This window comes from Hemiscyllium ocellatum, chromosome 23 (assembly GCF_020745735.1).
Source record: "Hemiscyllium ocellatum isolate sHemOce1 chromosome 23, sHemOce1.pat.X.cur, whole genome shotgun sequence".
Classification (NCBI taxonomy): Eukaryota; Metazoa; Chordata; class Chondrichthyes; order Orectolobiformes; family Hemiscylliidae; genus Hemiscyllium; species Hemiscyllium ocellatum.
Window position 1 is genome coordinate 53,289,595 of NC_083423.1, and position 14,862 is coordinate 53,304,456.

General features: G+C 45.1%; 1 protein-coding gene across 1 annotated transcript in view; it reads right to left on the reverse strand.

The window, feature by feature from the left end:
- Positions 1-14,862, reverse strand: part of LOC132826790 (branched-chain-amino-acid aminotransferase, cytosolic-like) — a 76,734-nt gene that overhangs the window by 42,491 nt on the left and 19,381 nt on the right. Inside the window, exon 3 of the mRNA XM_060843005.1 lies at positions 349-549. Coding sequence (XP_060698988.1) covers positions 349-549 — 201 coding nt within the window. The remainder of the gene's footprint in view (positions 1-348; positions 550-14,862) is intronic.

Here is a 14,862-nt window from a genome sequence, read left to right on the forward strand (position 1 = left end):
AGCAATAAACCCGCCAACACACACAAAACCACGAATGGCCAAATTTTACTGACATTCAGTTACAGGTTAAATATTGTCTGGAGATGCTTCTCTTCAAAATGCTGGCGTACCGTCTTCAACTTGAGGAGGCCTGAACTAAAGATCGCTTACGAAAAATGACACCTCTGACAGGACAGAGGTCCCTCAGTACTGCAGGGAGTTGGAGGTGGGCGGTGAGGTGTCAGGTTGCTGCATTCAATTCCTTCTGTCTGAACATTCAGCTTTGAACTCAGAGTTGTGAGTGCCACCAGCCAAGCCCCACAGCTAACGTCGAACCCAAAAATGCAAATCTCCCTTACATCATCTCACCTCCACTGAGTAGTGTAGAGCTGACACTGCAGGGTGCAGTGAGAGGTTCTGCAGTGGTTTAATCTGTGGCCTCTCCCAGCCTCTTGCGGCCGTCCACTGAATCATCAACATGTGGTCGCTGAACGAAGTCCCGAACACAAGCTGGTTCGGGTCTGGCTTCTTGGCTGACGTCTGGGCCATTTCAATCTGCAGATCGGCTGCCTTAATGGAAAAAGAAGCAGAAAAATACATTCAGGGTGAGTTTCAGATCTCCGACAACAATCAGGATGCAGGATTTTACCTGAAATTTAACCCAGAAACAGGCTATTCAATCAGGTACAACTTTCACTTCGTAAAGCCATCATAGGTGCCAAATAAGCTTAAGACCCAGACCAGCCACATGGAAACAGGCAAGGCTTACATGACCTGATGAGCTACAAAGTTAAATTAAATAGAATCACAGGTAGCAGTACATCCCTACCCAACAAGATCAATGCATTCCACACTCACTTTGAACAGAAGGTCAGTGAAACGGTGTCACCTATCCCAACAGTCTCGGATCTACCTGCACCCACAGTCAACTCCACAGATGTTACATCGGCCTTCTTGAGAGTGAACCCACAGAAAGTGACTGACCCAGATGGAGTCTCTGGCTGTGCAGTCAGATCCCGCACAGACCAGTTGGTGGGAGCATTCGCTAACATCTTTAACCTCTCCTTCCTCTGATCTGAAGTCCCCACTGCTTCAAGAAGACCACCATCATCCTGGTACCAAATAAAAACTCATACAGCGTGCCATAATGACTACCACCCAGCAGCTCTGACCTTCATCATTATGAAGTGCTTCCAGAGATTAGTCATGGTTCTTGTCAACTCCAGCCTCCCAGCCTGTAATTTCCCAACCAATACAACGGCTCCACAGCAGATATAATCTGCCTGGCCCTCTACTCATTCCTGGAACATCTGGATAACAAGGATAACAACATCAGGAGGCGAGAAAGTGAGGACTGAAGGTGCTTGAGATCAGAGTCAAAATGCGTGGTGCTGGAAGAGCACAGCAGGTCAAGCAGCATCCGAGGAGCAGGAGAGCTGACGTTTTAGGCATGAATGCTTCATCAGGAATGCGGAGGGGTCCTAAGGGGGCTGAGAAATAAATAGGAGGCAGTTCATCAACTTCACAAACATCTTTCACCCAGACCTCAAGTTGACTTGGACCACCTCGGACATGTCCCTCCCCTTCCTGGACCTCTCCATCGCCAAACTCCAAGACCTAGGTCTCAGTTTCTCCCTCTGTAACCGGATCCTCAACGTCCTGACCCAGAGACCGCAATCAGTAAAAATAGAAGACAACACACTTCCTCCACTATAACCCTCAACACATGCCCCACAAGGCAGTGTACTCAGCCTCCTACTATACTTCTTACTGGCCTCACAGTTGTGAGTCTAATTCGCCCCAACTCCATTTACAAGTTTGCTACGATACCACCGGAGTGGGTTGTATCTCAGAGTACGATGAGACAGAGCACTCAAAAGAGATTGAGTATTTGGCAGCATGGTTTAAAGTCAACAATCTCTCTATCAATGTCAGCAAAACGAGGGAGCTGGTCATTGACTTCAGAAAGCGGAGTGGAAAGCATGCTCCTGTCTGGATCAATGGTGCTGAGGTGGAGACGGTTGAAAGTGTAAAGTTCATGGGAGTGACGATCGACAACAATCTGTCTGGTCCATCCACGGTGGGGCAATGATCAAGAAAGCACACCAATGCCTCTACTTCATCAAGAAGCTAAGGAAATTCAGCATGTCCACAATGACTCTTACTAATTTTTAAAGATGCACGATAGAAAGTGTCCTGTCTGGATGCTTCACAGCTTGGTACAGTAACTGCTCTGCCCAAGACCGCAAGAAACTACACAGAGTCATGAACACAGTCCCCGTTCATCATGCTAACCAGCTCCCCTCCATTGACTCCATTTATATTTCCCACAGCCTCAGGAAAGCAAGCAACGTAATCAAGGACCCCTCCCAACCCGATGATACTGTCCTCCATACCTTCTTCCATCCAGCAGAAGATATAAAAGTTTGAAAACACATACAAAGAGATTCAAGAATAGTTTCTTCCCTGCTGTTATCAGACATTGCAATGGACCTCTCAAATGTCATTTCTACTCTCTCTCTCTTGCTCTCTCTCCACCTTATCTGCGACTGTAACACTGTTATCTGCTACCCTGATGCACTTTGTATGGTATGATCTGCCTATACAGCATAAAATGACATTTTTCGCTGTATCTTGCTACATGTAACAACAGTGGATCGAATCAATCAGAAAAGCTGTTAGAATTCTTTGATGAAGCGACCAGGAAGGTTGATGAGGGCAGTGCAGCAGATGTAGTCTATATGGATTTCAGTAAGGCCTTTGATAGAGTTCCACATGGTAGACTGCTCTCGAAGGTTAAATCGCATGGAATCCAGAGAGAGCAGGCAAATCAATTACACAGTTAGCTTGATGGTAAGAAGTGGAGGGTATTAGTGGAGGGTTGCGTATTGGACTAGGCCTGTGACTCGTGGAGTGCCTCAGGGTCTGTGCTGGGCTCATTACTGTTTGTTATCTATATCAATGATTTGGAAGAGAATCTACAAGGCATGATTAGTAAGTTTGCTGATGACACTGAAATACATGGTATCGTAGACAGTGATGAAGGTTATCAGAAATTGCAGCAGGACCTTGATCAGCTGGGAATGTGGGCCGAGAAATGGCAAAGGGAGCTTAATATGGATACGTTTGAGGTCTTGCACTTTGGAAAGTCAAATCAAGGCAGGAGTTTCATGTTGAATGGTACGGTCTTAGTGAAAGAGTGGGATTTGGAATTTAGATTTACGGTTCTCTGAAAGTGGAGTCACAGGTAGATAGGGCAGTGAAGAAGGCTTTTGGCTCACTGGCCTTCGTCAGTCAGGGCACTGAGTGTAGAAGTTGGGAAGTTATGTTGTATAATTATACAGGACATTGGTGAGGCCGCACTTGGAGTACAGCATTCAGTTTTGATCATCTTGCTATAGGAAGGATGTTATTAAACTGGAAGGAGTGCAGAAGAAATTTACAAGGATGTTGCCTGGACTCAATGGGATGGATTAAAGGGGGAAGTTGGACAAGCTAGGACACTTTTTTTAAAGAGAGTGTAGGATACTCAGGGGGGAGCTTATAGAGGTGCATAACATCATGGTAAGCCTGGATAGAGTGAATGCACTCAGTCTTTTTCCCAGGGTTGGGGAATCGAGGACTACAGGGCATCAGTTTAAGATTAGGGGGGAAGGAATAAAAGAGAACCTCAGGGACAACATTTTTTACACGGAGGGTGGTACGCATATGGAATGAGCTGCCAGCAGAAGGGGTTGATGGAGGTACATTGAAAATATTTAAAAGGCATTTGGACAAATATACGGACAAGAAATGATTAGAAGGAAATGGGCCAAGTTATAGAGAAATAGGGTTAGCGTGGATGTACATGTGGTTGACATAGACCAGTTTGGGCCAAAGGGCCTGTCTCCATGCAGTAGAATTCTATGACTCTAACTGGTTGGTGTCAGTATTTCAACTCCAGCCAGCCACCTCGGACTCTAGCTTAACATCCTGCCTCCATTTGTTATCTTCCACTTTCTGTTTGAATCAAACTCTCCATTAATTACAGCAATGCTATCTGTCCCACATGGTCATGGGCTCCACATTTCTACCACTCTCTGTGTAAATTATCTTCTATCTACAGTATCAACTAAGGATCTTTGAGCCTAGACTCAAAGGTTTTGCAAGGGTTAATGTTGAAGACACATTAATCTCCATTCTAGGCTGATGTCTATGGGCTCTGATACATCAGAGTAACTGACGACCATGTCACGTGAAGATGGATATGCACGGGTCTCCCACCAGTCTGAGAAACAATGCCGAACTTACCAATGTCCATATCTTCAAACCAATCTGTTTAGATGTGTTATAAAACACTTCTGGATGAGATGGGACTTGAATCCAGGTCTTCTGTCCAAGAGGTAGCAAGACTACCACTGCACCCTCAATGTCCTAGTATAACTTGTATCTAGTGTCTATCATGCAATAAAATACAGCTTGATTAAGGCACAAGCCTCCTATCATTAAGATTCACTTACGGTTTTCCCTTCCCACTGTCAACCAAGTCAGGCTTTGAACCCAATCAACAAAACAGGACAATGGTAGCAAACTACCCTGATCACCATCAGGTGATGGTTAGCATCACAGCACAGGCAACAACTGCAGATAACAAGTCAGTGTGCATTCCATCGCTGACTGTAGCAGCTGAGTGTCTAGTGTTCATAGCTCATGAAACTGGGGGCACATATCCGAAACCCTGTGGACTGCTCTAGCCTCCAGTTATCAACTGATTAACTTAAACATTAATCAATTGAGAGGTTAAAGTTATTTCTAAATAATGTGCAAATAGACGTCATACAGAAAAATATGTGAACCTGTCTAAAGAAAATCCACTGCGATACATCAGTTTGTCACATAAACAAGATTCACTAAATCATCAGGGATGTTTCACAGGGGGATGTCATGTTCCCATCAGAAATAATTCATATGAAGCTTATTTCCAACTTTGGTTCTACTTTGACTTGTATTAATTAATGATATTCCTCAGACCCCATGATCAATGTTGGAATTAATCTTCCACTCTATTCCCAATTATAACATTTTTTTGAAAACTCATTTACGGAACACGGGCATTCCTGGCTGGGCCTGTCCCTGGGAGATATGATGATCACCACGGAGTTAACCTGGCGTGACCTATAGCAACTCAGACAATGGTCACGGCACCCAGGGGGTCCAGACAGGTTCAGCCATGGAAGCTGAAACCTCTGATAGGCTCCCTACCTCACTCTGGTTGTGGGAAGAGACAGCAATTTCTAAAGCAGAGGGCATGACAGCTCAACATGTTGAGTGCGAGCAGCAGCGGAGAAGGAGCAGGAGCAGCGGAGGAAGTGACGAGGACCAGAGGGACAGCCGGGAAGGAAAGCAGTGACCATATATATCAGCAAGGTGGCTAAACCCGAGACTCTACTACTGTAATGTCTCCCACCCACCCTCCTCCTCTAACCTAGTTAATAAGTACGCAGAGCGGGAACGACGACCGGGAGACTGCCGGTATTATATCTGGGCAGTGGCTGGAAGAACTCCAGCTCAGAGTTGATGATCTGGAATCTGAGCTTCAAACACTGCGGCACATCCAGGAGGGGGAGAGTTACCTGGACGCTTTGTTTCAGGAGGCAGTCACATCTGGGAGATTAAGTAATTCACATTCAGCTAGTGATCAGGGACAACAGGGTGTGACTGTAAGTGAGGCAGGTAGGGGGAACCTGAGTTCAGGAGTGCAGGAGCCTCAGCCCTTGACCTTGTCCAACAGGTACGAGATTCTTGCTCCCTGTACGGATGAGGAAAATGGTTCTGGACAGGATGAGCCAGCTGACCACGGCACCATGGTGCAGGAGGCCATTCAAGAGGGGGGAGCAAAAAGACAAGTAGTTGTTATAGGGGATTCTATAATTAGGGGGACAGATAATATCCTTTGCAAGCCGGATCTGGAGTCTCGCATGGTGTGTTGCCTGCCCGGTGCCAGGGTGCGGGACATCTCCGACCGGCTTGAAAGGATATTGGAGCAGGAGGGGGAGGATCCAGTTGTTGTGGTCCATGTTGGGACTAACAACATAGGCAAAGCTAGGGTGGAGGAGCTGTTTGGGGATTATCAAGCACTAGGAAGGAAATTCAAGCACAGGTCCTCAAGGGTTAAAATCTCTGGATTAATGCCTGAGCCACGTGCCAATTGGCATAGGAATAAAAAAATTAGGGAAGTAAACACGTGGCTAAGGGATTGGTGTGGGAAAGAGGGATTCCACTTCATGGGGCATTGGCATCAGTTTTGGAACGGGGGGATCTGTACCGTTGGGACGGTCTCCACCTGAACCGATCAGGTACCAATGTTCTAGCGAAGAGGATAAATAAGGTGGTCAGTAGGACTTTAAACTTCTGAGTTGGCGGGGGGAAGGGAAAGTGAAAGCGACAGGGAGTATGGAGTTAAATGGAAAGATAAGCAACAGGATAGCATGCTTGCGGGTGGATTTAAGCTTGAGGCAGATTAGGAATGCAACAAAAAGGAAGGATAACTTAGGACATCTTATGATTTCCAGTATCTCTAATGATAAGAAAGTTAGCATTAAGGCACTTTACCTTAATGCTCGTAGCATTCGTAACAAAGTAGATGAACTAACGGCACAGATCATCGTGAATGATTATGATGTGGTAGCATCACAGAGACTTGGTTACAGGGGGTCAGGACTGGCAGTTAAACATCCAAGTATTTACAACTTATCGAAAAGACAGGGAGGTGGGCAGAGGGGGCGGGGCTGCCTTGTTAGTTAAGAACAAAATGAAATCTATGGCACTGAATGGCACAGGGTCGGATGATGTGGAGTCTGTGTGGGTGGAATTGAGGAACCGCAAAGGCAAAAAAACCATAATTGGAGTTGTGAACAGACCGCCTAACAGTGGTCATGACCAGGGGCGCAACATGTACCGGGAAATAGAGAAGGCATGTCAGAAAGGCAAGGTCACAGTGATCATGGGAGACTTCAATATGCAGGTGGACTGGGTAAATAATGTTGCCAGTGGATCCAAAGAAAGGGAATTCATGGAATGCTTACAGGATGGCTTTCTGGAACAGCTTGTCATGGAGCCCACAAGGGAGCAGGCTATTCTGGACCTAGTGCTATGTAATGAACCAGACTTTATAAAAGATCTTAAAGTAAGGGAACACTTAGGAAGCAGCGATCATAACATGGTAGAGTTCAGTCTGCAGTTTGAAAGAGAGAAGGCAAAATAGGATGTAATGGTGTTACAGTTAAACAAAGGTAACTACAGGGGCATGAAAGAGGAACTGACAAAAATCGACAGGAAGCAAAGCCTAGCGGGGAAGACAGTAGAACAAAAATGGCAGCAGTTTGTGTGGCTATAATTGAGGACACTGTACAGAGGTTCATCCCCAAGAGAAGAAAGATTATCCAGGGAGGGATTAGACAGCCATAGCTGACAAAGGAAGTCAGGAAACGTATCAAAGAAAAAGAGCGATCCTATAAAGTAGCCAAGAGCAGTGGGAAATCAGATGATTGGGACGGCTACAAAAACAAACCAAGGATAACAAAGAGAGAAATAAGGAAGGAGAGGATCAAATATGAAGGTAGGCTAGCCAGTAATATTAGAAATTATAGTAAAAGTTTCTTTCAATACATAAGAAACAAACAACAGGCAAAAGTAGACATTGGGCCACTTCAAACTGATGCTGGAAGGCTAGTGATGGGAGATAAGGAAATAGCTGGAGAACTTAATAAGTACTTTGCGTCAGTCTTCACAGTGGAAGACATGAGTAATATCCCAACAATTAAAGGGAGTCTGGGGGCTAAGTTGAGTATAGTTGCCATTACAAAACAGAAAGTGCTAGAAAAGCCAGAAGGTCTTAAAATTGATAAATCTCGATTGGGCTACATCATAGAGTTCTGAGGGAAGTGGCTGAGGAAATAGCGAAGGCATTGGTTGAGATCTTTCAAAAGTCACTAGAGTCAGGGAAAGTCCCAGACGATTGGAAGATCGCTGTTGTAACCTCCTTGTTCAGGAAAAGATCAAGACAGAAGATGGAAAATTATAGGCCAATTAGCCTAACCTCGGTTGTTGGTAAAATTCTAGAATCCATCATTAAGGATGAGGTTTCTAAATTCTTGGAAGAGCAGGGTCGGATTAGAACAAGACAACATGGATTTAGTAAGGGGAGGTTGTGCCTGACAAACCTGTTGGAATTCTTTGAAGAGGTGACAAGTAGGTTAGACCAGGGAAACCCAGTGGATGTGGTCCATCTAGACTTCCAAAAGGGCTTTGATAAGGTGCCACACGGGAGGCTGCTGAGTAAGGCGAGGGCCCATGGTGTTCGAGGTGAGCTACTGGTATGGATTGAGGATTGGCTGTCTGGCAGAAAACAGAGAGTTGGGCTAAAAGTTTCTTTTTCGGAATGGCAGCCGGTGACAAGCGGTGTCTCGCAGGGTTCAGTGTTGGGTCCGCAGCTGTACACGTTATATATTAATGATCTGGATGAAGGGACTGGGGCATTCTAGCGAAGTTTGCTGATGATACGAAGTTAGGTGGACAGACAGGTAGTACTGACGAAGTGGGGAGGGTGCAGAAGGATCTAGACACTTTGGGAGAGTGATCCAGGAAATGGCTGATGGAATTTAATGTGAGCAAATGCGAGGTCTTGCACTTTGGAAAAAAGAATAAAAGCATAGACTACTTTCTAAACGGTGAGAAAATTCGTAAAGCCAAAGTTCAAAGGGATCTGGGAGTGCTAGTCAAGGATTCTCTAAAGGTAAACATGCAGGTTGAATCCGTGATTAAGAAAGCAAATGCAATGTTGTCATTTACCTCAAGAGGGTTGGAATATAAAAGCAGTGATGTGCTACTGAGACTTTATAAAGCTCTGGTTAGGCCCCATTTGGAGTACTGTGTCCAGTTTTGGGCCCCACACCTCAGGAAAGACATACTGGCACTGGAACGTGTCCAGCGGAGATTCACACGGATGACCCCTGGAATGGTAGGTCTAACATACGAGGAACGGCTGAGGATCCTGGGATTGTATTCATTGGAGTTTCGAAGGTTAAGGGGAGATCTAATAGAAATTTACAAGATAATACATGGCTTGGAAAGGGTGGACGCTAGGAAATTGTTTCTGTTAGGCGAGGAGACTAGGACCTGTGGGCACAGCCTTAGAATTAGAGGGGGTCAAATCAGAACAGAAATGCGGAGACATTTCTTCAGCCAGAGAGTGGTGGGCCTGTGGAATTCATTGTCGCAGAGTGCAGTGAAGGCCGGGACGCTAAATGTCTTCAAGGCAGAGATTGATAAATTCTTGATGTCACAAGGAATTAAGGGATATGGGGAGAATGCGGGTAAGTGGAGTTGAAATGCCCATCAGCCATGATTAAATGGCGGAGTGGACTCGATGGGCTGAATGGCCTTACTTCCACTCCTATGTCTTATGGTCTTAACATGGGAGTCAAGAGTTGCCACTTTTGTCTGCCTCCTGTTGGTCAGTTACACATTACCACACCCCTCCCACTTGGTCACAAATTCTCTCAAAGTAGGGGGCTGGGTGTGAGCAGGAAATGTACCAATCTCAGTCTTGTGGGCTCCCACTGTTCCCTACTTCCAGTCTTTTACTATACAGAATTCCACATCAAGACTAGCCAGCATGTGAAAAAACCCTTCCTGCCTTCAGACCAAATAGTTCAGCTCTAATTTAAGAATTTACCCCCCATTTTCTTTACCTACCTTATCAACCCATTTCATTACTTTAAACGCCTCTAACAACTCACCCTTAAAATCTCTAAACTCTCGAGATGACAGGACCAGATTGTGCAACCTGATGTCATAATTCAAACATTAGTCAGTTGAGAGGTTAAAGTTATTTGCAAAATATTGTGCAAATAGACGTCATGCAGAGAAATATGTGGACATGTCAAAAGGAAATTTACTGGGATATTGAGTCAGCTTGTCACATAAGCAAGATTCACTATATCTATCAGGGATGACATGTTCCCATCAGAAATAACTCCAAAATAGGAAGTGTATTTCTTGGTTTTAGATTTTTAGATTAGATTAGATTCCCTACAGCGTGGAAACAGGCCCTTCAGCCCAACAGGTCCACACTGACCCTCCGAAGAGCAACCCACCCAAACCCATTTTTCCTCTGACTAATGCACCTAATTGACAATTTTAAGCATGACCAATTCACTTGACCTGCACATCTTTGGACTGCGGGAGAAAACCCATGCAGACACGGGGAGAATTAATTAATGAAATACATTCCTCAGACCCCATGATCAAAGTTGGAATCAATCTTCCACTATATTCCCAATTGTATAACTTTTTAAAAATTCATTCATGGATCGTGGGCATTCCTGGCTGGGCCAGAATTTACTGCCAGTCCCAAGCTTCTGACCTGCTCTTGCAGCCACTGTATTTATATGGGCAGTTCAGTTGAGTTGCTTGTCAGTGGTAATCCCAGGATGTTGGTAGCGTGGGATTCCGTGACAGTAACACCTTTGAATGTCAAGGGATGGGTGGTTAGATGGTGATTGCCTGGCATTTTATGGCACAAATATTACTTGCCACTTGTTAGGCCAAATCTGGATATTATCCAGGTCTTGCTGCACTTGGACAAGACACCAAATGATATATGAGCATGATTAGACCATTCAGTCTGCTCCACTCTTTGGTTGTGGCTAATATGTTCCTCAACCCCATTCTTCTGACTTCCTATGTAACCCTGGATACTCTTAGTAATCAAGACCTGTCTATCTCTGTCTGAAAGACAATTAATGACTTGGCCTCCACACCCCTTTGTGGCAATGACTTCCACAGACCCACCACCCTATGGCTGAAAAAATTACTCCTCATCTCAGTATTAAAGGCTTGCCCCTTCACTCAGAAACATGGATTGCCTCAATACCTGAACGTCCCCATTTCCGACCTTATAATAGAGGGAAGCTCGTTGATGAAGCAACTGAAGATGGTTGGGCCTAGGACACTAGCCCGAGGAACTCTTACAGAGATGTCCTGGAGCTGAGATGACTGACCTCCAACAACCACAACCATCTTCCTATGTGCCAGGTATGACTCCAACCAGTGCAGACCTTCCCACAATTCTTATTGAATCTAACTTTACACACATCTGTGGCTAGTGGTGTCTACAAACTGGATTTTGTTTTTGATTAGCCTTTCTTCATTTTGATCAGGTTGCAGTGGTGTGAGTGAAGTATCGAAGTTTTGTTTCATTTGTGTATGGAACATGGGCGTGGCTGTCAAAGAGTGTGGTGCTGGAAAAGCACAGCCAGTCAGGCAGCATCTGAGAAGCAGGAGAGTCGACATTTCGGGCAGAAGCCCTTCAGCAGGAATGGCCAGTATTTATTGCCCATCCCAACCTGCCCAGAGGTCAGTTAAGAGTCAGTCACATTGGTGCAGGTCTAGAGTCAAAGGATGGCGGTGTAGTCCTTGCTAAACAGGTTCAGTCAGGAGCCCTGTGCAGTTGTCCTCCACTGGGCATGTTGGGGTGGGGTGTTACAAATCTCTATGGATGTGTAGAGAGACACAAGGAGACACATTATAACTGTATGCACCTCAACAGACTAAATTAATCACTTTAAACTTGGCGCATGAGAAGGTGACTGCTTGGCTCTAGGGAACTGTATTTCATTGAATCCCTACAGTGTGGAAGTAGGCCATTCGGCCCATCAAGTCCACACTGACCCTCCAAAGAGCTCCCACCCGGACCCAGACCCCTATCCTATCCCTGTAACCTTGCATCTCTCACGGCTGATCCACCTAGCCTGCACTTCCTTGGACACAATGGGCAATTTTGCATGGCCAATCCACCTTTGCTGCACATCTTTGGACTGTGGGAAGAAAGCAAAGCACTGGAAAGCCCTGAGTTTGATGAAGGGTGGGTAAAGTTGTGCAAACAGTTCCTGGATTATTGTCCGTAGTTGAAAAGGTTGATTTAGTCAGTGGGGAAGTCCAGAAGTAGAGGTCATTGGACAAACAAGCAGATCACTAGCCACCAGGATACATGAACACCAACTAGCCACAAAACGACATGACCCACTCTCACTAGTATCCTTACACACAGATGAGGAAGGACACCACTTCAACTGGGACAACACATCCATCCTCGGACGAGCCAAAGAGAGTCACACACAAGAATTCCTAGAAGCCATGGTATTCCAGCCAGAACTCTATCAACAAACACATTGACTTGGATTCCATTTACCGCCCTCTGAGAAGAATAGAAAATGACATCACCACAGGAAATGACATCACCAACCCAAGGAAACCTAGGCACATAACTAAAAAGCAGGCCATACCACCAGTGCTTCATCCAGAGGCTCACTGAAGATGTTATCTACTATGGTGACGAAACATCTGAAAACAAACCTTCCAGCTCAGCGAGCAAACCTACATCCACATATAACTACGATGTTGAAGCTATTACAGAGACTTGGTTGAGAGCGACAGACAGAGAGGAGACAAGACTGGCAGCTTAACATCCTGGGTTTTGGATGTTTTAGACGAGAGGAATGTAAAAGAGGTGGAGAGTTACTTTACTGATTAGAAAGGACATCACAGCTGTATTGATGGAGGACACCTTGGAGGGCTCACACAATGAGGCCATATGGGTGCAGCACAGGAATAGAAAGGGTGCAATCACTTGGATGGGGTTGAACAAAGGCCTCCCAACAGCCAGCAGGTGATACAGGAACAGATATGGATAGATTAAGGAAAAAAGTAAAACCAACAGGGTTGTTGTGGTGGTTGATTTTAACTTCTCCTATTCTGACTGGGTATTGCTTAGTGCCAGAGGCTTGAACGGGGGAGAAATTCGTAGATGTGTTCAGGATGATGTTTTTAAAACAATATGTAAGAGGTCCATGAGGGAAGGAACCATACTAGACCTGATATTGGGGAATAAGCACCAGGCAATTGAAGTTTCATTGGGGGAGCATTTTGGGAACAGTGACCACAATTCTATGAGTTTTAAGTTACTTATGGATAAGGATAAGAGCAGTCCTCGAGTGACAGTATTAAACTGGGGGAGAGCTAATATCTCCAATATCAGGCAGGAACTGGGAAATGTAGACTGTTGGCGGTTTTTTGAGGGTAAATCTACATCTGACATGTGGGAATCTTTTAAAGGTTACCTGGATGGAGTTCAGGACCAGCATGTTTCTGTGAAAGTGAAGGATAAGGATGGCAAGACTTGGGAACCTTGGATGACAAGAAAAATTGAGAGCTTAGTTAAAAAAAAGGAGTCACACATAAGGTTTGGAAAAGTGAAGAAAGACAGAGCCTCGAAGTACACGAGATCGCAGGAAGCAACTCAGACAAGGAAGGTGGAGCGCGAAAAGGGTCTTTAGCAAAAAGGATTAAGGAAAATCCCAAGGCGCAAGAGGGTAGTTATGAAAGGGTAGATCGATTCGAGGACAAAGGAGGAAAGTTATGCTTGCAGGCAGAGGAAATGGATGAGGTCCTTAACAAATACTTTGTAATGGTAATCACAAAGAGGAAGGATATGGTGGATGGGGAGTCTCAGGAGGAGTATGTTGATATTCTAGACCATGCCAGTATCTAAAAATAGGTCATAGAGTCATACTGTGTGGTGCTGGAAAAGCACAGTAGGTCAGGCAACGTCCAAGGAGCAGGAGAACTGATGTTTCAGACATAGGCCCTTCATCAGGTAAGTCCTCATTCCTGATAAAGGGCTTATGCCCAAAACGTCGATTCTCCTGCTCCTGGGATGCTACCTGACCTGCTGTGCTTTTCCAGCACCACACTGTATGACTCTGATCTCCAGCATCTGCAGTCCTCACTTTCTCCATAGAGTTCAGTCCAACCAATCCATGCCAGCCATGTTCCCAAACTAAACCAATTCCACCTGCCTGCTCTTGGCCCTATCCCTCCAAACCATTCCTATCCATGAACTTATTCAAATGTCTTTTAAACATTGTAACTGTACCTGTATCCACCACCTTTTCTAGCAGTTCATCCCACATATAAACCACTCTGTGTATAGTAGCTCCTCCTGCCCTTTTTAAATCTTTCTCCTCGCACCTCAAAAAATATGCTCCTAGTCTTCCCCTAACCTAGTCATTCACCTTACCTATGCCCCTCATGATTTAGTAAACCTTAATAAGGTCACCCCTCAACCTCCCGTGCTCCAGTGGAAAAAGACCCAGACTTTCTAGTCTACATTTATGTGTCAAACCTTCCATTCCCAGCACCACCCTGGTAAATCTTTCTGAACCCTCTCCAGTTTAGTAATATCCTTCTTACAACAGGATGGCCAGAACTGCCTACAGTAATCCAGTACAGGTCTCACCAATGTCCTAGGCAGAAGTGGGTACTGCAGATGCTGGAGGTCAGAGTCAAGATTAGAGTGGTGCTGGAAAAGCACAGCAGGTCAGGCAGCATCCGAGGAACAGGAGAATCGATGTTTTGGGCAAAAACCATTCATCAGGAATGGTTTTTGATTCCTGATGAAGGGTTTTTGCAGCTATATGAACTTTAGAAAAGGCCTTTGACGAGGTCTCTCATGTCAGGCTGATATAAAAGGTGAAGTCACATGGGATCTGTGGTGAGATGGTAAAATGGTTCCAGAACTGGTTTGGTCTTAGAAAACAGAAAATAGCGGTGGAAAGGTATTTTTCTGACAGGAGATCTGTAGCCAGTGCTGTTCCACAGAGATCAATGTTAGGACCTCTGTTGTTTGCAATATATTGCAATGATTTGGAGGAGAATGGAGATGATCTGATTAGTAATTTTGGTGATGACATCAAGATTGGGGGAGCTGGTGATAGTGAGGAAGATTGTCAGACGATACAGGAGGATCTGGATAAGCTGGAGACTGGAGCAGAAAAATGGCAG